The sequence below is a fragment of the Ornithodoros turicata genome, chromosome 1, assembly GCF_037126465.1.
Source record: "Ornithodoros turicata isolate Travis chromosome 1, ASM3712646v1, whole genome shotgun sequence".
In the NCBI taxonomy this organism is placed as follows: Eukaryota; Metazoa; Arthropoda; class Arachnida; order Ixodida; family Argasidae; genus Ornithodoros; species Ornithodoros turicata.
The window spans coordinates 214,717,943-214,743,548 of record NC_088201.1 but is presented as its reverse complement, the minus strand read 5'-3'; the positions used below and the strand labels follow the sequence as shown (position 1 = coordinate 214,743,548).

Genomic DNA, 25,606 nt, shown 5'->3' with positions numbered 1-25,606 from the left:
CCAAAGTGTTACTGTACAGGAAAAAAAATATAATGGTTCAGCAAGACATGTCCATCTCATCCGAGAGCCAGGCAGTTGACTGAATAATGACGCTTTGTTCCTCCTGAATAAAGTCACACACCTGTTTCCCTTGCGGTTACTCTCTGAACTAAATGAATCGCAAAATTATCAAGAATAGCACTACTCCCATTCAAGGCAGCACTATCGTCAAGGATGTTCCTTGTCAAAAAGAAAAAAAAACTACATGTAGAAGAAAAACATGACAGAACACGTCAGGGCATGTCAGCTCATGTTTGTCAGACAACAAGGGGGAAAAAAGCAAAGAGAAACACTTGAACAAAGCAGAAATCCAACATCAAACTATTTCTAAGCACACGCACTCCTCTTATTCAAAAACAGTGCTCATCATAAATTCGTCCAGGACAATACACACCAGTTTTCTATTGCTACACTTTTTTCCAGTAATGGTCAATGCATTGTTACAGACTGTGTGACGTCATCACATCCTGTCTGAAGAAGACAGCGGCAAAGACAAAGACTCCTATTATTTATTGAATCGCAAGATTATTTCCTTTGTCCGACTCTTAATGACGTTCACTTTTTCAATAAAATTCAACAAAAAAGCACGCCAGTAAACTACCACTGCTCTTTTAAAATAATAAGTGAGACCACTCAACATCACCACCAGGCTTACATAATACATGACCCTTTCTATGCTCGTATACTCATTGTCTGAGGCTACACCTGCGAGCAAAAAGGCACCAAAGCCAGGGGGGCAAAGTTCCATTCGTGCTCGATGGAGGACTAGACATCACGCCTTTACGGGAACATGATGGCATTCCCACCATATTAATGATTAGTGCTTTGCAGTTTAGAAAAACTACTACAAAAGTATAATTTGAGGAGCCTATTAAAATTCTATTTTCTATGGAAACTATAATTGCCCTATTACTTGGATCCCTATTAATGAAGCGCTCCATTTTTTTCTCTCTTCCCAGTTCAGCCTTGTCATGCAGTGAAGCAGACTCACATCCAAAATAATTAATTTACACTGAGGGTGCCGTGCTTCAGGAATTCCTATCCTGCACTCAGATGCAAGCATTTCTGGACGAATACCTATGACATACCTAGCTCCTAACAACATCTAACAAACACGCAGAGAAACACACTTCTCAGCTTTACCATGCGACTTTCGTCTGCACAAAAGCAGTGATTTGAGGAAAGAGCAGCAAAAATTGTGCGCACTTGTGCTTGACTTCAGCAAACTGAAGCTAAGAATATACTATAAATAAGCTGAATAAACTAAGAAAAAGACACTCATGTCTGGTATCAGATAATTATTGCATAATGCTACACACAGCCGCATTGTTCCTTCGTAAAGAAAGCACAGGACGAGGGCACACAAATTCCTTTAAGCCAGCAGGGAAAAGGCTTAAGACCTCAGGAATAATAGCAGAATCACCGGACATCGCTACGCGGCTAACACAAGATAACAACAACAAGATAATTGCGGCGGGTAAAATTGCAACACTGCTAAACAAGCCCCAACATACCATGATGACGTCGCAAACCAGGGCAAAAAGCACGCACACTCAGACTGCAGCTCAGGAATGCACAAGGAGACGTGCTTTATTGGAATTTCTACTCCACACTCAGATACCAGCATTTCTGCACAAATACCTATAAATGCAAACAGCTTGCTCTATCAACATATCGAGCAAAGTGAATACTGACACTCAACATCATATAACAAAAACAAACAAATTAAATTCTTATGAACTCTCCTTTGCCAACCGGCATTCTTCTGCTCTACCTGGATGCTGACTTTTTCCCCTCATCTACATTCTTAGTAAAATGAGTGAAAGGAAAAAAGAACCGCGAAAAATTATACCCATTTGTGCTCCAATAGCTGTAACTGCAAGAAACCGTAGCGCACGCTAATAAACTGAGAAAAAGACACTCATTTCTACCACCAGATAATTCTTGCATAATGCCACATACACAGTCGCATTGCCCTTTGCGTAAAGAAAGCACAGGACAGGGATACACAAATTTCCTTAAACGAGCAGGGAAAAGGCTTAAGTCGAACCGCTCAGGAATAATCAGAGAATCACAGCTTATCCCTATACGCGGCTAGCACAACATGACAGCAGCAAGATATTAGCCAAGGGTAAAATTTGCAAGACACTACTGAACAAGTCCAGACATGCGACATCGCATACAAAATACTGCTCATCGGGGAAAAGGTCTAAGCCTGCGACAGAAAATCATAGAGCATACACAACTTCATTTTTCTATTTCGCGTAAACCAACCGCGGTCTGCTTGGAAAACGACGCACAAATTTTCTTGCCGGCGTCGGGCACTCATAAAATACCCTGCCCAAAACAAAGACTTCACCAGGTTCGCGAAGCAATTCCATTAAAAACGCTCGTCCTATCCTACAGATAGCTATGCAAACGCGACTAATACCCTTATTTTTTAAACCACTATTTCACGCAATAGTACATAAATGTATCACTCATGTCACACGAAAAGGCAAACACTTACTTGTCAAGTGGGGTCCCTGGTTCAGAAAGGCGCGCGCACACACAGACACACACTCACATTTTCACACTCACAAACACAAAGTCTATTTTTACAACCACATAAATCCATATAATTCCTCAGGTTAATAATTATCCAACCAGCGTCAAAACGGGGGGAACGAACATATGCCTACGCAAAACAATAGGTCTTCGTTCCGGATGTAACAGGATATCACCAGTCGACCGTCGCAAAGCAAAAAAGAAACACAGCATCGCAGGAATGCATGTTCGCTATATATCCAGCAAGAAAACGGTGCCGTGCCTCTGCGCAGCAATCATTATACAGGAGTGAATTCACTTCGTTTTCCATTTATGTCCTTGCGCCCATATATTTTGCAAGAATATTATAGAGCAGAACGGGTAAATGTGAACATCATTCGCTACACACTGTAGCTCTCATCATTTTTAAACCAAACCACTTAACATGTGTTCATAGGCCTTCACTAAATAGGTGAGCCTATAAGAACTCAAAATGAAATAAAATAAAATAATCATTCCAACATCGCTGGCTGCAAGTTTGGGTACCCAACAAAGCAATGTGCTCCCATCAACACGCCTTGGGTTGGCCTTACACACCCGAAGCCTTTTTGAATACATTCTGCTATCGCCGGAATAAAAGATACTCTAAAAGGTACTACAATGTCTGCTCTGCTGTGAAGGGGCTCGTTATTTTATTCCCCCCATTGCAACCAGCAATGGGGTAGAGTATCGCCTGTGGCGATGAAACTCCCCACTCTCCAAGGTCAAAAATAAAGTTGTTGTTGTTGTGATATCCTATTACATCCGGAACGAAGACCTATTGTTTTGCGTAGGCACATGTGCGTTCCCCCCGTTTTGACGCTGGTTGGATAATTATTGACCTGAGGAATAATATGGATTGGATTTATGTTGTTGTGAAAATAGACTTTGTGTTTGTGAGTGTGAAAATGTGAGTGTGTGTCTGTGTGTGTGCGCGCGCGCACTTTTCTGAACCAGGGACCCTACTCGACAAGTAAGTGTTTGCCTTTTCGTGTGACATGAGTGATAGATTTATGTACTATTGCGTGAAATAGTGGTTTAAAAAATAAGGGTATTAGTCGCGTTTGCGTTGCTATCTGTAGGATAGGACGAGCGTTTTTAATGGAATTGCCTCGCGGACCTGGTGAAGTCTTTGTTTTGGGCAGGGTGTTTTATGAGTGCTGGACGCCGGCAAAAAAAAATTTTCCAACCAGACCGCGTTTAGTTTACGCGAAATAGAAAAATGAAGTTGTGTATGCTCTATGACTTTCTGTCGCAGGCTTAGACCTTTTACTCGATGAGCAGTATTTTGTATGCGATGTCGCATGTCTGGACTTGTTCGGTAGAGTCTTGCAAATTTTACCCTTCGCTAATATATTGTTGCTGTCATGTTGTGCTAGCCGCGTATAGGGATAAGCGGTGATTCTCCGATTATTCCTGAGCAGTTCGACTTAAGCCTTTTCCCTGTTCGCTTAAGGAAATTTGTGTATCCCTGTCCTGTGCTTTCTTTACGCAAGGGCAATGCGACTGTGTAAGTGGCATTATGCAAGAATTATCTGGTGGTAGAAATGGGTGTCTTTTTCTCAGTTTATTAGCGTGTGCTACGGTTTCTTGCAGTTACAGCTATTGGAACAGAAATGCGCGAAATTTTTCGCGGTTCCTTTTTCCTTTCACTGCTTTTACTAAGAATGTAGGTGAGGTGAAAAAGTCAGCATCCAGGTAGAGCAGAAGAAGGCCGCTTGGCAAAGGAGAGTTCATAAGAATTGAATTTGTTTGTTTTTTGTTATATCATGTTGAGTGTCAGTATTCACTTTGCTCGATATGTTGATGGAGCAAGCTGTTTGCATTTATAGGTATTTGTGCAGAAACGCTGGTATCTGAGTGTGGAGTAAAAATTCCTATAAAGCACGTCTCCTTGTGCATTCCTGAGCTGCTGTATGAGTGTGCGTGCTTGTTTTCTTGATTTGTGACGTCATCATGGCATGTCTGAACTTGTTTAGCAGTGTTGCAATTTTACCCACCGCTAGTACCTTGTTGTTATCTTGTGTTAGCCGCGTGGCGATGTCCGGTGACTCTGCTATTATTCCTGAGGTCCTAAGCCTTTTCCCCGCTCGCTTAAAGGAATTTGTGTGCCCTCGTCCAGTGCTTTCTTTACGAAGGGACAATGCAGCTGTGTATGTAGCATTATGCAAGAATTATCTGATTCCAGACATGAGTGTCTTTTTCTTAGTTTATTAGCATACGCTTCAGTTTTCTGAAGTCAAGCACAAGTGCGCGCAATTTTTGCTGCTCTTTCCTCAAATCACTGCTTTTCTGCAGAAGAAAGTCGCATGGTAAAGCTGAGAAGTGGGTTTCTCTGCTTGTTTGTTAGATGTTGTTAGGGGCTAGGTATGTCATAGGTATTCGTCCAGAAATGCTTGCATCTGAGTGCTGGATAGGAATTCCTGAAGCACGGCACTCTCAGTGTAAATTAATTATTTTGGATGTGAGTCTGCTTCACTGCATGACAAGGCTGAACTAGGAAGAGAGAAAAAAATGGAGCGCTTCATTATTAGGGATCCAAGTAATAGGGCAATTATGTTTCCATAGAAAATAGAATTTTAATAGGCTCCTCAAATTATACTTTTGTAGTAGTTTTTCTTAACTGCAATGCAATAATCATTAATATGGTGGGAATGCCATCATGTTCCCGTAAAGGCGTTCTGTCTAGCCCTCCGTCGAGCGCGAATGAAATTTTGCCCCCCCCCCCCCTGGCTTTCGCGCGTTTTTGCTCGCAGGTGTAACCTCAGACAATGAGTATACGAGCATAGAAAGGGTCATGTATTACGTAAGCCTGGTGATGATGTTGAGTGGTCTCACTTATTATTTTAAAAGAGCAGTGGGGTAGTTTCATTTATAATCGAATGATGCCTGCCGGTCACATTTTGTATTTCTCTCGAAAAAAATATATGTTATCCCACCCACAAAGAGATGCAAAAGGTGCCTGACCGCAGGTCTCTGCGATATTTTCTTCTCTGTCCACGGCGCTTCGAAGCAACCGGCGCGATTTCGCGGCTTAAATTTTTTCCAACTTTGTGACCTTGTATCTCTTGAACGAGATGTCCCATTTGAACTAATTTTTTTTTGCCGAGAGAGTGGATGGTGCACGTTCCACCGTTGGCTATTAAATTTATATGGTGAAGAGAAAAGTATACAAAAAAAATTCCCGAAAACGCAACAGAGAAGCGTTTTACCACACGTTTGGAAGGTCATGGCCGCGGCCCTGGACCTCCGACTGTGATGTTCGTTGCATTAGCAGGAAGATCATTCTTTGCTCTTTCGTTTGACGTCAAACACATTTATTTATCTTCAGCCATTATCCCGTAACAATGCCGCGAACACGGAAGGGTAGGTGAAAATTTTCATTTTCGCGGCAGTTTTTACCCAAAAAGGACATCTTGAAATTTCCCAATATTTCGTACTAACATACTAACATCGTAATAACATAACAATGTTTGCTTATTTTTGGTCCCAGAGGGCGCGCTATTTTTTTTCGCACCCCTATTGGGCAGCGCTCGCAGGGGTCAGACAGACGTACAAAGAGTGGACTTCTACCCCAACCCCGATTTTCATTTTTTTTTTTGCTTTCGGTGAGGGTGCCGTCATGCCGAAGGCCGACTATAGTAATATGCACAGATCATTGTGATGTCCGCAGAGAAGCAAAAGTTCGTTGCTTGGGCTTTCCCACCCGGTTAATCCCTGTGGAGTTGTTGAAATACTGCAAGACTGTTGCCTGTTACGTGCTGGAAGGAAATCGGACATGGGAACATGACATTTGTAAATACTGCGGCTTTGCCGAACCGAAGCGCGAGACGTATATTCTCTTGTAATTTTGTTTTGTTATTTACTGGTTTCTTCAACTTATGAACAAAGACGGAATATGAAACAATCAGGTGATATGCCACGATGCCGACAGATCGCACAAGGACTGGTTGCCTGGTCTTCCTGGGAATGATAGGACATGTCCGGTTCCTTATTTCTTCAAGTTGAATTCCTTTTAGAAATATTATTTGAAGGAGTTAGCCTTCCAATTGGTGAGAAAGTCGGGACGCTGCGTGGGAAAAGATGGTCTTTAGGAGTCTACGGGGTTCCCGCCGCTGTCCACATTTTAAGGCAAGGGCCTTGATTTCCTCGATGTTACGTATGGATTTCGTTTTGTCGTCGGCGTAGCGTGTACTTTTTGACTCCCCATGGCCAGCCGTAGCCACACCAGAAGTCGACTATACTGCACGGACTACACTCAACGACAAAAGAAAAAAATACATTGGAACAAGAACTTGAGGCCAGTATCGTTGATAGGATCAGGGCTTTTGAATAACATCTTGAGCACCTCGGAGGCAGTCCATGTCCACGACACCGACCAAATATGTGTGAACTGCTACAACGCGTTTCGACTGCGTTGCTGAGGCAGGTCCTTCAGGTGAACAAGATCCTCCGGCTTCAAGCCCTGATGACGCTGACTTCACTGACCCCACCAAAATTGTGCAGACTGTGAACAAGAGCGTGTCAGAGCAAGATATTGGTGTGAGCCCACTGAGACACCCGTAGTAGACGAAGTAGAAGAAACAGAAGTAGAAGAAACCAGCAAATAACAAAACAAAATTACAAGAGAATAGACGTATCGCACTTCGGTTCGGCAAAGCCGCATTATTTACAAATGTCATGTTCCCATGTCCGATTTTCTTCAAGCACGTAACCTTGAAGGCATTAACCGGGTGGGAAAGCCTAAGCAACGAACTTTTGCTTGTCTGCGGACATCACAGTGATCTGTGCATATTACTATAGTCGGCCTTCGGCATGACGGCACCCTCACTGAAAGCAAAAAAAAAAAAAGGAAAACAATCGGGGGGTGGGGTAGAAGTCCACTCTTTGTACGTCTGTCTGACCCCTGCCAGCGCTGCTCAATAGGGGTGCGAAAAAAAAATTGCGCGCCCTCTGGGACCAAAATAAGCAAACATTTTATTGCATATCGTGAAAGAGCTATGTCTCAGCTATGTTAGTACGAAATATTGGAAAATATCAAGATGTCCTTTTTGGGTAAAAACTGCCGCGAAAATGAGAATTTTCCCCTACCCTTCCGTGTAAACGGCATTGTTACGGGATAATGGCTGAAGATAGAGCAATGTGTTTGACGTCAAACGAAAGGGCAAAGAATGATCTTTCTGCTCACGTGAAGAACATCACAGTCGGAGATCCAGGCCCGCGGCTATGGCCTTCCAAACGTGCGGTAAAACGGTTCTCTGTTGCGTTTTCGGGATTTTTTTTCGTATACTTTTCTCTTGACCATATAAATTTAATAGCTCACGGTGGAACGCGCACCATCCACTCTCTCAGCAAAAAAAATTTCGTTCAAATGGGACATCTCGTTCAAGAGATACAAGGTCACAGAGTTTGAAAAAATTTAAGCCGCGAAATCGCGCCGGTTCCTTCGAAGCGCCGTGGACGGAGAAGAAAATATCGCAGAGACCTGCGGTCAAGCACCTTTTGCATCTCTTTATGGGCGGGATAACATATATTTTTTTCGAGACAAATAAAAAATTTGACCGGCGGGCATCATTCGATTATAAATGAAACTACCCAGTGGTAGTTTACTGGTGTGCGTTTTCTTGAATTCTATTGAAAAAGTGAACGTCATTAAGAGTCGGACAAAGGAAATAATCTTGCGATTCAATAAATAATAGGAGTCTTTGTCTTTGCCGCTGTCTTCTTCAGATAGGATGTGATGACGTCACACAGTCTGTAGCAATGCATTGACGGTTACTGGAAAAAAGTGTAGCAATAGGAAACTGGTGTGTATTGTCCTGGACGGATTTATGATGAGCACTGTTTTTGAATAAGAGGAGTGCGTGTGCTTAGAAATAGTTCGATGTTGGTTTTCTGCTTTGTTCAAGTGGTTCTCTTTGCTTTTTCCCCCTTGTTGTCTGACAAACATGCGCTGACATGCTCTGACCTGTTCTGTCATGTTTTCCTTCTACATGTAGTTTTTTTTTCTTTTTGAGAAGGAACATTCTTGACGATAGTGCTGCCTTGAATGGGAGTAGTGCTTTTCTTAATAATTTTGCGATTCATTTAGTTCAGAGAGCAACCGCAAGGGGGACAGGTGTGTGACTTTATTGAGGAGGAACAAAGCGTCATTATTCAGTTAACTGCCTGGCTCTCGGATGGGATGGACATGTCTTGCTGAACCTTTTTCTTTCCTGTACAGTAACACTTTGGGAATGAAATGCTTCATTCCTACAATCTCCTCTCATGTATGGTGCTCTACTGCAATAGTTCCCTATGAAATCATTATAGTAGAATAAAGGAAATAATCTTGGGATAGTGATTCAATAAATAACAGGTCCCCTGTCTAGAGCGTAGGCGTCCTTGAGCCACGTACCTGCATGATGGCGTCATACCGCGACACTATTGTTTCAGGTTGACCTTGTCTAGAGGAGCATTAGTGGAAAAAACAGTGTAGCCCTGAGACAATAGGATGACGTCACGACCAATGAGAACGGCCTGCAGGGGGCGCAAGGATTCACCTCTCTCTTGGACACTGGCGGGTGTGGACACGTTAATTCTGCTCCTAGCAATTGCGTTGGCCGTCAGTGGAAGAGTGTAGCTTCGGTGGGGTTCTGTCTGCCTCTGATGGGGTGCGGATGTGTGGTTTGTCATTGGTAAATGGTGTTCGACGATGCAGGTGGATTTTGTGACGAGTGGATTTATAATGAGGGAATGTAGTGTACGTGTCCGATGATAGTGAATGTCTTTTCACTCTGTTCAAGTGTCTGTGTTTGTTTTGCTCTGTTGACCAGCAGTCGTGCGATTTGTCCTGACGTGTCCTGACATGCATGCTTTCCTTTGTTGACGCTTTGTATTTGTCTTTTTTGACAGGGAATATTCTTGTCTTGACGATGTCGATAGTGCTGCATGAATGGGAATAGTGCTATTCTTAATAATTTTGCGATTAAATTAGTTCAGTGCCTGGCTGTCGGATGGAGTAGAAGCATCGTTATGCGCGCCTTGTAACTGGTACTCTGCGTTGATTTGTTGAGTGCCTAGTCCTCTTACTAGCCATTGATGGAGTTACGCGTTAGGATATTTTGTACTTTTGCAAGTCTCATTTAGTAAGACTTTGGAATTTAAATGATTAGTTTTCATGCACGGTGCTCTTCTGCAATAGTTTCCTATACAATCGTTATAAAAGAATAAATGAAATAATCTTGGGATAGTGATTCAATAAAATAGGTCCCATGGCTAGAGCGTACGCGTCCTTGAGCCACGCAGGTGCGTGATGACGTCATGTCATGGCTTCATTGCAGATTGACCTTGTCCAGTTGTGTCGGCTGTGTGAAAAAAAAGAAAAAACGGTGGGCGCAGGAATGCTCTTCTCTCTTAGCCTCTCGCAGGTGGTCGCCGCAGAGGGCGCTAAGAGCGCGCACATGCGTAGCGGACGCCGGCGCGGCGCCCCAGTCAGTTTATCGCTGGCTGTCGCAGAGAGCAGACGTGCGCTCGGTTGCTCCGCAGTCCCCGCGCTCGCTCAGTTTCTGCCTTGCTGCCGGATGGAGCAGTCGCAGGGGAAAAAGGTGAGTGATTTATCGATGTTTGCGCGTTGTTTTACCGTGCTCGTGTTAAGCCTTTTCCCGCCGTACGCGCATGTTTAGACTTGTTCAGCGGTGTCCCGTACCAAGCCTGTTGACGCACGTTTACCGTCGTATGGCTAGTGGTTCCCGCCTTGTGTTAGCCGCGTAGTGTTGTGACGCTGTGGTTAGGCCTTTTCTCTCGCATGCCTACACTTGTTTAGCAGTGCTAACATTTTTACGTGCCGCTAGTACTTTGTTGTTCTCTGTCTTTCTCGCATAGAGCTACGATGCTGGCGCCATCTGGTGTGATGCCTTGGAACTAGGTGGCCACCTGCCTCTGCAACCGTCGTGCCCCAGTCGCCTGCACCGGCGTGATTTCTTCAAGATGGCGTCGGTGATTTTGAAATAAACTATTTCCTACTGCCTGCTTCCTTTCTATCTAGTTTTTTTTTTCAATTTCAATCAATTTTTCGAGTAATTTTAAAATAATTGAAAGTAAAAAGTGCGATACTTGCGGTGGATTTTCTGTGTAAAATTTGGATTGAATGATTATTACTGTACTGGTCCTTTGATACCAAGGCTGGTCCGGAACAACCGACCACATATAGCTGTCCGTCAACCTGGTGTCCAACTGGTAGTCTGAGAACACCGAGAACAGGCAAAGTTCCAAGGTAGCATGACAGTTTAATGTCGCATGGCGAAATAAGGGGCCATGCTGTGGCATGCCTCCTGTAGACGTCTTCACTGATCACACAAACTGGAAGTCCTGTGTCGAGCTTCATATCTAACACAACTCCAGCCCACCTCAATTTGAGCATGATTGGCTTCATCTTACTTGAAGATGATCCCTTTAGAGTGTACTGCTGTACACTGTAAAGGGACCATCTTCAAGTTCAATCAATTCAAGACTAATCTTCCCACTATAACTTTGATTACATAGGTTAACACGATACAGATTGGCTAATACATGTCCGCCTGCTACGTCAGAAGAAATGTCCGTGTACGCAGCCGCACGTGCTTTTTGTTCTGTCGAAGCCTGGATGGACTTCGTTCATTCTGCTCCTCCTGTTGCGTCTGCTCCCTTTGCGGGCCCCCCGTGTCGGTGGGTTACAACACAAGACTCTTGTGCTCTCCTCTCAGTATTGTGTGTTCCTCAAACTCAAGGTAATGTTACCTCTTCCTATATATACATAACCTATGCTCGTTGCCAAGATGGAAAACTTGTTTTTGTAAATGTATAGTATTAGCTTTCATTCCACAAAGCCTGTAGTGTTGGTGAGAGACAAGAACGGTGAGAACCATGCGCTTATTTCGTTTTGCTTTATGGTACGTCCAGCACCGTCAGCTAGTCGGTTTCATGTTTAATAAGTTGCTCTATAAGTCGTGCATCTACTGTGTGACATCAAAAGTGTGCATAATACGATATGGAATAAGCGAATAGTGATTTCACATGAGCAAGCCGTTGCTCAAAATGTGATTTCAAGGAACTGGTTACACTATGTACTGAACCATTGAACCAACATGTTCCCCTGAATATCATGACCTGGTAATCTAACCTGATGTATATACGTGCATAAGATGGCTGGAGCTCTCTACCACCTGTAGACTTCTCCCTCTCATTGTACTTCCAAGCGTACACCCTCGTTCTTTCAGCTCTCCTTCCTTTCATAGTAATTTTCCTCACCTCTTATTCTCCTCTCTCTCCAACTTTGTTGTTACAAAAATTGTCTCGTCATACGTTTGTTGCCAATGTTGCATTGTCACCATGTTGTGTACATGCTGTGTTGTGCACATGTGCTATACAATGTGGCAACAAGTTTAACTACAGCACTAACTACACTCACTGTCACTCATTAAATCGGGTTTGGGAGCTTTACCTGTTGTGTTACCCTAGGTCCGCAGGACTCCAAAATCCTTGAAGCTATTCCGCAAATAATGTTGCATGGCCATGCATACATGTGGTAAGTCTCAGTATCACTATGGTCACTCAATACTGTTGATGGTAATGATGGATTGACACATATTGTGAAGCGGATGCTGCAGAATGTTGTGTTTGGCTTGTGTACATGCGTGAAATGGTATGCCGTGAGCCTCCATGGTGAGATGCTGAATTCAGTATATTGAAGAAACCTCGAACACCATGGGGGACAGGGTTTATGGCAATGAATCCGATACTGTTAATAAACGAATTACACTCGTTTTTACACATTTTAATCTTCTTGGATACGCTTTATCTCAAAACTGTTATTCTGGAATGGGGTTATAACAGTAACATGAAGCGCAAAAATCGCGAATCCTTTTTAATCGCAAAATTCCAGTATTTGAAGGCTCACAGTTTGAACATCCACGGAGGCAATTACAATTGTTTAGCTCGTAATATCATTTTTCTCGTAAAATACAATAAGATAATGTTTTTTTTCATTATGACTGCATTTGCATCCTTTGCATCACTCTGTTACCCCTTAGCGCAAAAACATCCTCGTCAAGTGCGTGCCTTTACCATGTTCATATTTTTGTAACCTGAGGAAGTCAAGTCTCGTGCACAAAAGCCTTGTTTACTATGTGTAAATAAATAAGTTGCTCCTACCGTTGAATATCACTCTTTGATTAACTCACCACCTGCAACTTGACATCGCCTATTTTTCTGCCTTCGAAAATATTCGCGGAAAAAATACAGTGTGTTCATTAGTCTTCAGACTATTTAGTTGAAATATTTTTGTTTGCACTTCCGTGCAAAATACTTCTCTGCAATATATTGCTTCATGTAACTTTATATTACAGCATGATCAACGTAACTTGGTGCCTTTCAGTTCACTCGAGAAGTGAAGCAGTTTGGACCTCATAATGGGCAGAAAGGCGAGCTGGTACATCATTCCAACAGTGAAACCAGAGACACGGAAGAAAAAGAAAAGACGACACAATCTCCTATCCGTTAAGTTGTCGATCTCATAAGTCTGATATGAATGATGCTTTCGGTGATAGATGGCTAGATTACCTGGAGCAACCACGAAATAGGCAAGCAAAGTGGTGTAGTGCACTTGTAGGTAAAGTTTGCTTGAGCATGAGGAGAAGACACAAAGACAAGACCGAAGGGACAAACTGTAACCATCAAAATCCCACATTATTCCACAAGAAGCACACCAGGTATGACAAAGAAGGCGTCAAGTTGACCAACAGATGGCGATTACAGACCCAGTTACGGGTTATTTCGTCGACCTTCGAAACGACACGTGATGTGTCATACTTTACGCTGTACATACTTCACGTTTGAGTCTCAACGGGGACACACATTCGGAGCAAGAAGAGGAAATCTTTGGGTTTGTTGATTAGCGCTCGTCCTGTGTCAACATCCGTCTGTCCTCGTCTTCGTTCGGGAACTATTCATCCCAAGCAGCACGCCAATATTGGTCCAATATTGCACCCTTGTGGGCTGCCAAGATTACCAATATTCGTCCAGTATGAGCTGCCGTTATGGGACCAATATGGGGTGCAACAAGGCTCCATATTGCGCTAGTACTGGAAGCCTATATTGGCAAGCCCATTCTGCCCATATTGTGCCAATATTTTCGTGATAACTCCAACAGTGAGTCCGCGTACTAATAATGCATTATCAATTATAATATCCACCATTGGTATTACTTCTCTGTTTTTCGCGTTTTTGTTGATTTCTGGAGATCATCTTATTGGTCAACGTTGCGTCGCGTCACAGAAACACTGCTCCGCCTCAAGAACGAAGAAACAGCTCAGCAGCTGTTGCTCACACTCACACTCACACTGCTTGCAGTAAGTTGAAAGCATCTAGCATTACAAAACAGACATCCCTTCCTATCAAACATTGTTTTTTTTTACTTGACCTGCCACTATTCCGCTATCATTAGAGGAACCAGTGACATCTAAGCGTCAATGAAGCATCCGCTCAGTGTCGTGCGCATGCGCATTAGTTGTAAGACGCGTGATTTAGCTCAAGCGATCACGCTCTCAGTCGGTTCGACCGGCATCGCGAAGCAAGATGGCTGCTGTTTGCAACATGTGGAAAGCACAGTTGTTGAGTTGCAGTGCATGTCACAGTGGGTGCCACGTATGTTGACTGTTTCGAACAATGTGTATCATCTGCGGGAAGGTGTTGGATGTAACGACATATTGATTTGGACATTTCACACGCTTCAACGTCCAATCTTGCGTGCTGCTCGGGCACTTGGTGCCACCATACCCGCATGGCTAAGTATCACTCTGTGCATTTTTAATCAATATGGGGTGTACACGGGCATTATGGAGCCCAGACATTACCCTTATATTCGTTCAAACTTGGTAATACGGGGCCCATATTACCAACTTTTCCCCATGTTGGTCCAAACCTGGCAATATTAGGCCTGCGTTGGCAAGTTTGAGCCAACAGGGAGAAAATTCTGGCACAACGGGTCCAGTACTGGACCCGTATCGCCAATGCCCAGCCAATATAGGTCTATTTTTGTGTGCTGCTTGAGATAGTATGTTATGTTATGTTAGGTTGGGTTGGGTCAGGTTAGGTTCAGTTGGGTTGAGATAGGGGTTATAGTAGTTATGTTGAGGATTTGAAATCTCCGATGTCATTTAAATCCACAAACGTGGCTCGCAGACTTGATTTGAATTTGATTGGTGGCTTCATTATGAGTAGAACTAGGAATGAATAACACTTTCACTGAGAGATTTGAATTTGAGTTGAATCACTTTGTTTTGTAGGGACTTAGATCTGGATTGAATCACATTTTCACTCAGAGATTTGGATTTGAATTTCCCCCTGCGAAATGAGACTTGTACCTCGACCATAATTTGCCATGGAATTCGGCCTACACGCATGAGCGACTTGCACGGTGGTTTGACTGCGCCTTATCCCTTCATAGTTTCTTCATGTGCGCGACTGTGGCGCAACGCTTCCTCCGGGTCTGGCTACCCCTGCTTTACTGTGTAACATAATGCTGATCATAAAATCATTATATTTCCATATTCTGGAAAATGAACCACTGAGAAAACCTTGATGACTCTTCAGAGGACAAAAAGTTGTACTTGGGTGGTACGGCCAGAAAACTGCAACAACACTTTTGCATGCTGCTTAGGATAATTCATGAGCGAACAAAAAGAAACGCTATGTCCCATCTTATTCTTCCAACAGTCCACCAGTATCTGCAGTGCTGTGCGATTATGCTGCTCTCCCATCTCTTTATTTCACATAGTTATTTGCATTCGTTCGTACATCCTGCATAGTAAGAAATGTATCACCTGTCACGTGCACCGTATCGTTTCCCACAGCACAATATTTGTTCCGCAATCAAATTCACATTTCTTTTATGCCACTGTGCCAATCTTAGAGCTCCGCTGAAGCAAATGTCTATATTTCGCCTCTGTTAGGAATTCAATATTCTGTGTAAAAACTCGAGCTTCGAAAACTGTGGTCGATTTTGGAACCGCTCCACAGCAGTTCAGCAGTGTTAGTTCTTCTTCCGGATTGGCGATGGATTTGAAAGATCCGGATTTACGAAGGGATTTTATTTGGCGTGCTGAAAATAAATCCGGATTTAAATTAATTTCATTTACTCGAATAAATTTAAATCCGAATGTGACGTGGACTTGATTTAGCGTCTTCCGCAAAATGCCGATTTGATTTAAATCCAATCTGCTTCCACAAATCCCCAAGGTCGGCATGCAAGCAGCAAGAATAACACGGAGAGAGAGTTTACTGCTGACTCTCAACCAACTCCATTTGCTATGCAACACACGTTTCAGCACAAATTAGAAGGTACACGGTGGATCGGGAACAGAATATATCGAAGCGCATACAATAACCTTCCATCTGTTTCTACTGCGACATGGCAGCCGCGTTGCTTATATCGGTCACTATCACATGATGCTGTTGCACTTTTCAGAACGCTGAAAGGTACAAGAACGCTCACAAAAAAGGAATAGGTTCTGAGGTGGTAGAAGGCAATTGCGTGCTTTTACATTACACTTACTCGTGCTTAGCTTATGAGATAAGTTGAAATCGAGGAGGATAGCCATAACATGTCTGCCTGGATGGCAAGACAATGCAATAAATTAAAAAAAAAAGTGGTTTGTTGGTGACTTGCTTTTCACCCCGCTGTGCTTCACATTTTCATTTTATTGAAAACAGCGGTAGCCGTAGTGGAGAAACAGTCGCTCGTTGCACAAATTTGTTGAGGAAATACTTTCCGCACGAGCGACTTAAGATGTAGTGATACCACTACTCCAATACTGAAAGAAGTAGCGAATAGGCAGCGCTACTACTAGCGTCGTTATGTACAAAATTGCAGTGACGTAGCTCAAGCGTGCGCGAAGCTGAATACATATCTTCTCATTGGTAACAATGAAGGAAACAAAGGGCGCTGAGCAGAAAGTTGCCGACAGAATGAACGCAATGTGCAACGCGAGCGCGAGCAGACAACTGGAAGTTGAGTATCGCTTAGAACTACGTCACTACGTCATTCTAGTGCAAACTACGGCATTTGTGTGGATGAAAGGGCGAAGTGAAAAACAGACCTTATAAGTTATTCAATTTGATTTCCTCTAAAATATCTCGTGGGGTGGGGGGTGAGGGCGGTTGTGACGAGCATTATAAATCATGTAACAACTGTTTCTATGGTGGTCTATGGTTGGAGTACAGATCGTCCTTTTGATAATTCATTTGAGCGACGAATATCAGGCTAGACCTGTCAGGTTACACGCTAGAAGTCATTCTAGAACTGCTTCGTATTCAAATAATCCTCAGACACGCACTGATGAAGCTTGCAGAAGTACAATTGCTACTAATTTTCACATTTCACATTCTGAAGACAAACTAGCTTGCTCGCAGTGGTTTCGCCTTGCGTGTTATGTAGGCGACAGCCTTTGAAATATGATGGCGTACGGCCTTACTGTACAAAGTGCATTGATTTGAAGCAGTTGGAAACATCTGCTGCAAACAGTGCGCCATTCCCCTTAAGTGCGGCTCATGTTACATTGGCCACAGTAAACGCGGTACAATGATCACTAACGTGAACATTGTTCGAACATTTGAAGAAATTGTTGAACTTTCTTTACTAAACAGACAGCTGTGTTCCTCCTACTGTGATCCCATTAAGACTTGAAGTCACGTTAGTTCACAGTCTAAAAGTCGACCCGCCCCGTGTCGTTTCGAAGGCCTGCGAAATAATCTGTTTCCAGCTTTGTATTAGCCAGATATAGGTCATTCTGCCTCCTGCTTTGATGAATCTCAGTTCACGTTCACGTTGTGCTTCTTTTTTGAATTAATGCATCATATTGTAGGGTTTTCCCTTCCCCAATCTTCTCGTGTCCTCTTCTCATGGTAAAAAAACGATACCTGCAAGTTACATAACCTGCATCTGACGAACATAACACAACTTTCATTACACCTGACGGTCTTCACGAATTCGTTCGACCTGCAAGTTACGTAGCCTAGCTGTCTCCAGTACTATCAAAGGCAACTGCCAAGCAAACCGTCACAAGTTCCTTATGCTGGGCTTGGAATTCCCCTAGTGAATTATGCTGGTTACGTAGTATAACAAAAAGCGTCGTCTACTAATTTTGTCACCCTCGGGACATTGCTCAAGACAGCAGAGGAAGAACAAAGAAAGAGAAAGATGGTACTTTATACAGGGCTCCCACCTAACGAAAAAAAAACTATATTGTAGATCTTAGAGCGGCCGGCAATTTGCGCGACTCGAAACGACGGTTTTCGCAATTAATTTTTCCCCTGATTATTACTATTGTAATTGTGAATGTAGTTTGCAATAGAATGGGATAAATCCCGCACCTACTTTCTGTTTCATGGGAAAACATGAGGTTGGCTTGGCAAATGTCGCAGCTAAATTGGAAAAATTCGATTTCTTGCGAATTAGGTTCGTTCCAAGTTCTCGGAACAGATGCCGACATCTCCACCAAGGTAAATAGCATTGACCGCATAGTGTTCAGAAAAGTAGATTTTCGAATGCGATTTGTTTTCACATTATGTGAACCACACTTAGAATTGCAAACCAAATGAAACAGATATCCTTCAAATCAAGAATAGATGTAACACACATTCGTAAGCATAGAGCAGGTAAAAGAGATCTGCCCCAAATTATCTGATCTGCACATTTTATCTTATTTGGCTTTTTATTTTTTATTTTTTGGTAGCGTACGGCACTCATATGTCACAACTATTGTGTGATAAACGTTTCGTGATGATGATTGACATTTTAGCAACGGGAATATAAAATATCTTACCGAGAAGTTGAAGATGACACATTTTCCGCGCGTTCCAGCGCCATTCTTATATGCCATGTCGTACCACAAGACATCCTCCGAATATTGTTCCGGTATTCTACTGACGCCCGAGTCTCTTCTTATCACTCCTGAGTCCACTTGGATCGAACAGGTCGAGACACTAACGAAATAAATAGAAACCACAATTCATTATCGACAAGTGCAGTTTCGGTCATATTGTTTGCTCAAAATATTCTCTCGTGTACACCAACTTAGCAGTTGCGCTTTAATATTTAATTACAAGCTTCAGGTTCACTGAGTTGATGTTGTGAGGCTGGAACACCAGGAAGGACAAATACATCCTTTTTGGACGATACTTTTGTTCGAGAAAAATCGGCGGGGAAATGTGAAATTAAATAAAACCTCCTGAGGACAAAGAGCAATCCTTCTTCAGTCTGTGGGACGTGCAGCACTGCAGCAGGCGTCAAACAGCGTGTATCGTGGTGGCGAACAGTGTGTCTGTAGCCATGAAACAGCAATGTAATCAAGTTCCTTGTGAAGGAGAACATCAAACCAGCTGAGCTTTTGCCAAGATAAGAGTCACAGTACCGGGAAGAAACGGTGTCAAGACGAAGAGTCTTAAGTCTTACCGCTACTCATGGTATGGCAGAAAATTCATCAAGGAAGAAATCGACAACTCGCTCAAGTTAGGTTTTGTTCGAAAATCAGAGTCTCATTACGCTTCCCCATTTTTCGTTATTGATCAACCATTTTGTCCGTCAACGCCCCGTAGACTTGTTGTTGACTACCGCAAGCCAAATGGGAAAAAACATCAACAGAGTATATAGTATGCCTCAAACTCACGATACTGTTGACAGAGTAGAGAAAGGAAAATGTTTTTCCACTAAGAAATGTTACTTAAACATCAAAATAAGGGAATCTGATGAACATAAGACAACTTTAATTACACCTGACGATCTTCACGAATTCGTTCGAATTCCTTTTGATCCAACTGGCGCTCCTGCCACTTGGCAAGCAGTACTGGATGAAGCATTTCATCCCATCAAAAGTAGTAATGACTGGCCACAGACTGTCCCCAACGCACATCTTGGTCTAAACATGATTTAATTATCAATTAGAGCTAATTGGGACCCCCACGTTAATCAGCGCCCTCCAGGGTGTCACAACACTAATTGGGGCGTATCTAACTGTCCAGGCCAAGCTGTGCGTGGCGGCAACCTGTGTCCAGAAAAAAGAAAAAAGAGATAGAGATAGAGTGGAGAGAAACAATTTGTCTGAAAATCAATGATGTCGTGTCGAACAAACCGGTCCCCAACGCCCGAGTGACCAGCGCCCGCCATGTTGGTAGTTGGCGCTAGTTGCAGAGGTCGGTGACAGGTGGCTACCTAGTTGCACGGCATCACACCAGATGGTGCCACCATCATAGCTCTATGCGAGACAGACAGACTACGGCAAAAACTATTGTATTGACGGCTTTGAAAACCAGCTGGATTGTAGAATGGGTCCTCGTGAACGGCCACAAAGTTTTCAAGGATTCCAGCTGTCACGTAAAGTATATTTAAAGAATCGCAAAGTCGCAAGAAAAAGTTCGGATAGCCAGGGCACTAAAAGTTGAAATTTCCCGAAAATTGTTCCTTCAGCACATTTTCCAAACCCAGCCGTCTGTTTCAGCGCCATAATTATGCGTGCAACTGGAGCAAGGCACTAGGCCGATTATTTCAAGCGTACTTTGGTTTTCGTGCTTACCGAAAACTTTGACCCTGCATAAAATGATGGGGGCTCAATAGTCTCTAGCAGAACTTCGGGAAATGTCTATTAATACCATAGAGCATCCACGATAATTGTTTGGTCCAAAAGTGCGGGGGGTCGAGCAGGACCTTTAGATCATTTGGCGTGGAATGACAGGAATTGAACACACAACTTCTATCCTTATTTCCATCAAGCAAACGGTCTTGTGGAAAGCATAATGAAGTAAACATGACACGAAAGACAAAGGGACGGAGGAACATACAGGACGGGCGTCACTTCCAACTTCACTGACACAAAAGGTAGGCCAAAAAGAAAGGAAAATACAAACAACGCCACAGATCTCACAAGTTCAAGTACACGAGTAATATTTTTTTTATCTTAAACAAGGAAATACTATGAAAAGATATGAAGCCCACCTTGAAGAATTTGTAATTCCCGCCCAGATTACGTAATCGAGGGCTTGTTGACACAATTATCTCTATTATAAAAATACAGTAAGCTTCAATAATATCCGGAGTAGTCTGCAATCTAGATTTCCCTAAAATAGTGGTGCTTCCAAAGTCATGTTTACATCTGCTACAGTGACCCGCTAAGTTCCCAGAAGGCGCACCTTTTAAGGTACACTGGCGTTCTCTCAATCGAACATTAACACATCTACCTGTCTGTCCAATATACACTTTTTTTACATGAGAGTGGGATTGAATATACCACACCAGTTATACAAGGAATAAACAGCTGATTATGCTTGACATCACAGACACTAGCCCGATCATTTTTCTTCCTATAGGAGCAAAGGCCACGTTGCTTATTTGGGGCTGAAAAGGCCGTGGGGACAAAATATATTTTGGCAACCTTTTTAATACTGTGTGTCACACGGTGAACGTACGGCAGTACAACCGGTCTCCCCGGGGGTCTACCTTCGTTTGTTTTTTTCACTTCGAAGGATATGTGACAAGAGCCCCTCTACAATTTCCACACTAGTGAAGATCCACAAAAGCAAAAAAAAAAATCCTTAACATTTTCCTCGCTGTGAAGGCCCACAACCTGGATGCACCACTGAGGGCCATCGTCACTGAAAAGGGAACCTGGCAAAACAACGTATTTCGGTTTCTACAAAGGCATCTAAACACCATTGCTCTGGATGATCCCTTTTTAATGTGTTTACTTCATTATGCATTCGCACCAACTAGCCTCGTCGCCAACTGCTGGTAGTGTTGCAGTTCCTTTGCTTGTGGAAAGGTCTGTAGCGACCATAAAGAATAATGTAAAAATATTCCTTTGAGAATCCTTCAAAATGGGACCAATACATCGCAAACATCACTTCTTTCATAAACACTTCAAGACAAGGTTCTACAAGATTTTCAACATGTTTCCTTCTCTTTAGATTTTAACCTCGTATCGAAAACGAGATTCAGGTTGGTGTAATCGTTGAGGACATGTCGCGACTTCAGAGCATTGAAACGCTACAGGACATACGTCCAAGAGCAAGCGAGAACCTCTGAAAAAAGGTCTGTCCTATCAGAAGATACGTTACGACTGTGGTCGAAACCCATCGCAGTTTTCTGCGGGTGACTTAGTTTGGATAGTATCATTTTCAACCTCACCTTTGGATCGTAAGTACAAGGGCAAGGTATTCAAAGCTATTGCCACTCATCCCCATGACATTTGTACACTTCAAAGTCTGGATGAAGGAATAACAAAAACAGTTCATGTTACACTTATAAACCGTTCAAGGATCAACCAGACAGGGATCCTAACATACCCTTCCATGATATAGGCACCGACGATAATGTATCTGTTTATCGAGACAATTCTTCGGAATCCGAACAAACACATTGTCCACCTTACAAAGTAAAGTACGGACGTGTTACCAAACAAAGAGTACCATTACGTGCGTTCTATGTCATTTGGCTTTGTTCATTCTTCGTATAAGCGTTTTAAAGTGCACACATTCCATAGGGACGCTCCGGCCCATAAATGACTTTGTACTTCGTTTCTTTCAGTGTATTCAGTATCTGTGATATCACTTTTTGTGGTCATACATATTCCTTCGCTGTTGAGTTTTTTCGGTTAGTCCCATACATCTTAGTTATTCACACACATAGCCGCACTCAGATACACATTTACATTGTTGCCGTTTGGTATTTTCCTTTTACTGACCTCTTCAGATCAACACATTGCGCATTTCGAATTTAGTGTCACTTCATCACAGTATTTCGCATCAACTTCGCATCATTCACTGCGTATGCATTACATGTGACTGTGCTATTCATGCTATGCTGTGCCATGTCATGTGCCATTAACATATTATCTTGAGTCTTAGTTTCTATGTACTTCAAAGTTAGCAAATTCACAATGTGTTTAGAATCAGGATATTCCACTTCTTCTTTTGAAGGTGGACTAAATCTAGGTCGTTTTGCATTTCAGGACAAAAGATGCTGTCTGCTTCTGCCAAAGGCCCTGGCATGAATCATGTTCTTTCTTTCTTTTTTTCTTCTTAATATCATGTTTCAGAACGGCTTCGACTTTGACCTGTTAAACTTCTGCATAGCCGCTCTTGTAACGTTTCATTTTTCCTCACTGTAATAACGGAATGAGGACATTTCATTTTTGTTTGAGGTAGGCGTATGAGAGCCAACTGTACATTCGGCCTCACCGTCATTGTCATGAGCCAGCAGTGGCGCCGCAACATGGATATAAGCGCGCGCCACGTGCTGCTGTGCGTTCTTCATCGTACGAGATACATCAACATATGTCGTTACTCAGGCATGTTGCATCCTTGCTTTAGCTCACTCGGCCTTTCATCACCCACATTGTTAGGTATATTTGTTTAGGCGTTTTCTCTTTGTATGTATCATACCAGAGTGCTAGTAAACTGTCTGTGTGTTATCCAAATGCCGTATTCCTGAATCTAATTTTGAGTTTTGTAGATAGCCAAGGACATCTGGTCCGTCACCGACACGTTATCTGCATTTTTCACCCCTTTCCCTCAATCTGTCTTGCCTCGCCGTGCAAACAAAACAGAGTGGGCACAAAGATTCATAAACAAGCAATCAAGCACAACCTCTTTACAAAAAGGAAAAGGTATTGGGATGGCGAGACTACAAGGAGACTAACTGGGTCACCTTTCACAAAGTAGGTCAAGAAGTCTATGATGTAATGTGACTGAGACGTTGCTAAGAGTACGTGGGGTGCGAGCGAGTTGACAAGATTATAACGAAATCCGTGAACGGTTACATTTACAGAAGGTGAACTCTTTCTTTTCATTAAGAGGAGCCCACAATCTTGGCAAGCAACATATGAGAAATTGATGTTCTTGTCCTGGAACACATAGAAAGGACAAATACATACAAACACTCAAAATGCCTAACAAATTAATAATCAAAGATGGAAATCACTGAAAAGGTTAGCCAGCTGTAGGACTCGAACCCACATCTTCTGGTAATCCACATCTTATGGTAATGCAGAAGATGTGGGTTCGAGTCCTACAGCTGGCTAACCTTTTCAGTGACTTCCATCTTTCATCATTAAGCAACATATGTTTTTTTGTGTTTTTTTTATTACCGACGTTTTTAAATATGATTACCACTGTTGGCGTGTTTGCGAATTCTTCCAGTAATACACTCTAAATCAGATACCCCATGGGTACCGCATGTGTACCTCGTTAATAGTACCAAGCGCCGCCTTAAAAGGTACACATCCGGTACAAGAAGGCGGCGGGCCCTTACCATCGGGTACATCACTATCCGCGTACCGAAAACTGCAAAGTTCATGAGGTACGGAAGAGGTACCCAATGTTGTACCCGTAAACAAAGAGTTGTACCTCTCGAATGAAAACTCGGTTCCTCGAAATGGGTTCTTGTGTACCTGATGAAGATTACTCGTTTGACGACATATGGATCCAGTGAGGACCTTGGATGCCGAAGTGTCCGACTTTAATAACTGCGAAATACGTTTTCGAAGTTTCGAATTCGGCTTTGTTCGGCGGAAGCGGATGATGACAGCCCAGGTACGTAATATATTCACAAATCCTTCACACTCGTGTTGATTGCATCTGAATCCATGCATTGTAATTTCAATTGTGGCTTTCTGGAAATACCATTTATCAGGTGTCATTTCCTCCGTTGACTGCACTGATGTTGCTGCGTTCGTTCATTGTGTTTGTGCCGCGCATTTCGCCTTGGTCTCGCCGTACCGTAGTATTGTTTCTCGTTGTACGTTTCCGGCTTTGGCTGGCCCGGATTTCCTTGCCAGTCATCTCGAAAGAATTGCGTAGATGCGTGAACTGGACGTCGGTGAGTGAGCACAAAGTTGAATTGGGGCATAAGGGCTCCCTCAAAGTTGCCTTTTGCCTTCCCCTGATGAACCGTACTGCTTTCACTTTCAGCGGTCAGACTGGGTGCTTTGTCTTAGGTGCCGTGTCGTCACCTTTCTATAATGAGCACAAACAAAGACATCCGCGGCACGGTCCGAGCTGTGTGCACGACTTGTGAGTGCACGTCGTTCACCAGGAGCACGGAAGTCTGCAGATATGGGCCTTTCCCGCCTGGGTGATGTGAGTAGTGCGGGCATTCGCCAGTGTCTCATGTCGGGCTTGGTGAGTACTTTTTTAAACCTAAAGCTAGCAACTGAAGGCTCACGCTTGGAATTTGCTCTTTGTTGTGTGCTTAACTTTGTAAAACAGGCGAGCTGCGCCGGCAGGAAACAACAATGCACAAAAAGAGCGATGAAAGGAAAACGGGAGGTTACTTTCGGGTTCTGGCTATTGGTGTTGTTGAGCTGGAGTTGCGAACACAATGTACCGCCTCAGTCAAACATAATTGCCACAAAGATAGCCCCCCTCCCCCAAGCTTTCTTTTATCACTAGATTTCTGTATTCTATCTGCTGTACCATGGCGTGAAAATAACTAGCAGAGACTACAAAATACAAAACCTCTGCTGGAAAACACCTAACTGTCATGCCATGTGCCATGGAATTCGTGCCATGCAATTTGTGGCTTTTTGTTCTGGCCGCATCGGTTTTTCCCACACATGCACATATCCAGCTCACTTGTCCCTATTCCAGACATTTTTGAGGGTGCAGCACACATTTCTCAAGCTGAGTCCACCCAGGAATGAACTATTTCGGAACAACAACAGTCGCGCCATCCCCCTTCGTTCCACACTGCTACAGATGTTGCAGGTTAGTCAAACTACAATGTGTTTCCGTAGGCTAAAGGTACAAAATGTATTTGACCTTTACAAAAGCTTCAGCTGTAATGGGTATCTGTTCACAGAAAGTTTGGCCACCGTGTTTTATCATCCCCGACAAGGAGCTGCTTCAAAGCAAAACAGCTGCAACAGGTTGGTCATTGCAGTTAATGCAATGGGTTTCACTGTGAGAAGCAGGTGCTTCACGAAGGCCCCACTGCATG

At 43.2% G+C, this 25,606-nt stretch overlaps 1 protein-coding gene across 5 annotated transcripts in view; it reads right to left on the bottom strand.

The window, feature by feature from the left end:
- Positions 1 to 25,606, bottom strand: part of LOC135379041 (uncharacterized) — a 297,822-nt gene that overhangs the window by 168,427 nt on the left and 103,789 nt on the right. For all 5 annotated transcript variants that reach the window (XM_064612291.1, XM_064612293.1, XM_064612294.1 and 2 more), the window contains one exon: positions 18,444 to 18,603. In XM_064612291.1, the coding sequence (XP_064468361.1) occupies positions 18,444 to 18,603 (160 nt within the window). The remainder of the gene's footprint in view (positions 1 to 18,443; positions 18,604 to 25,606) is intronic.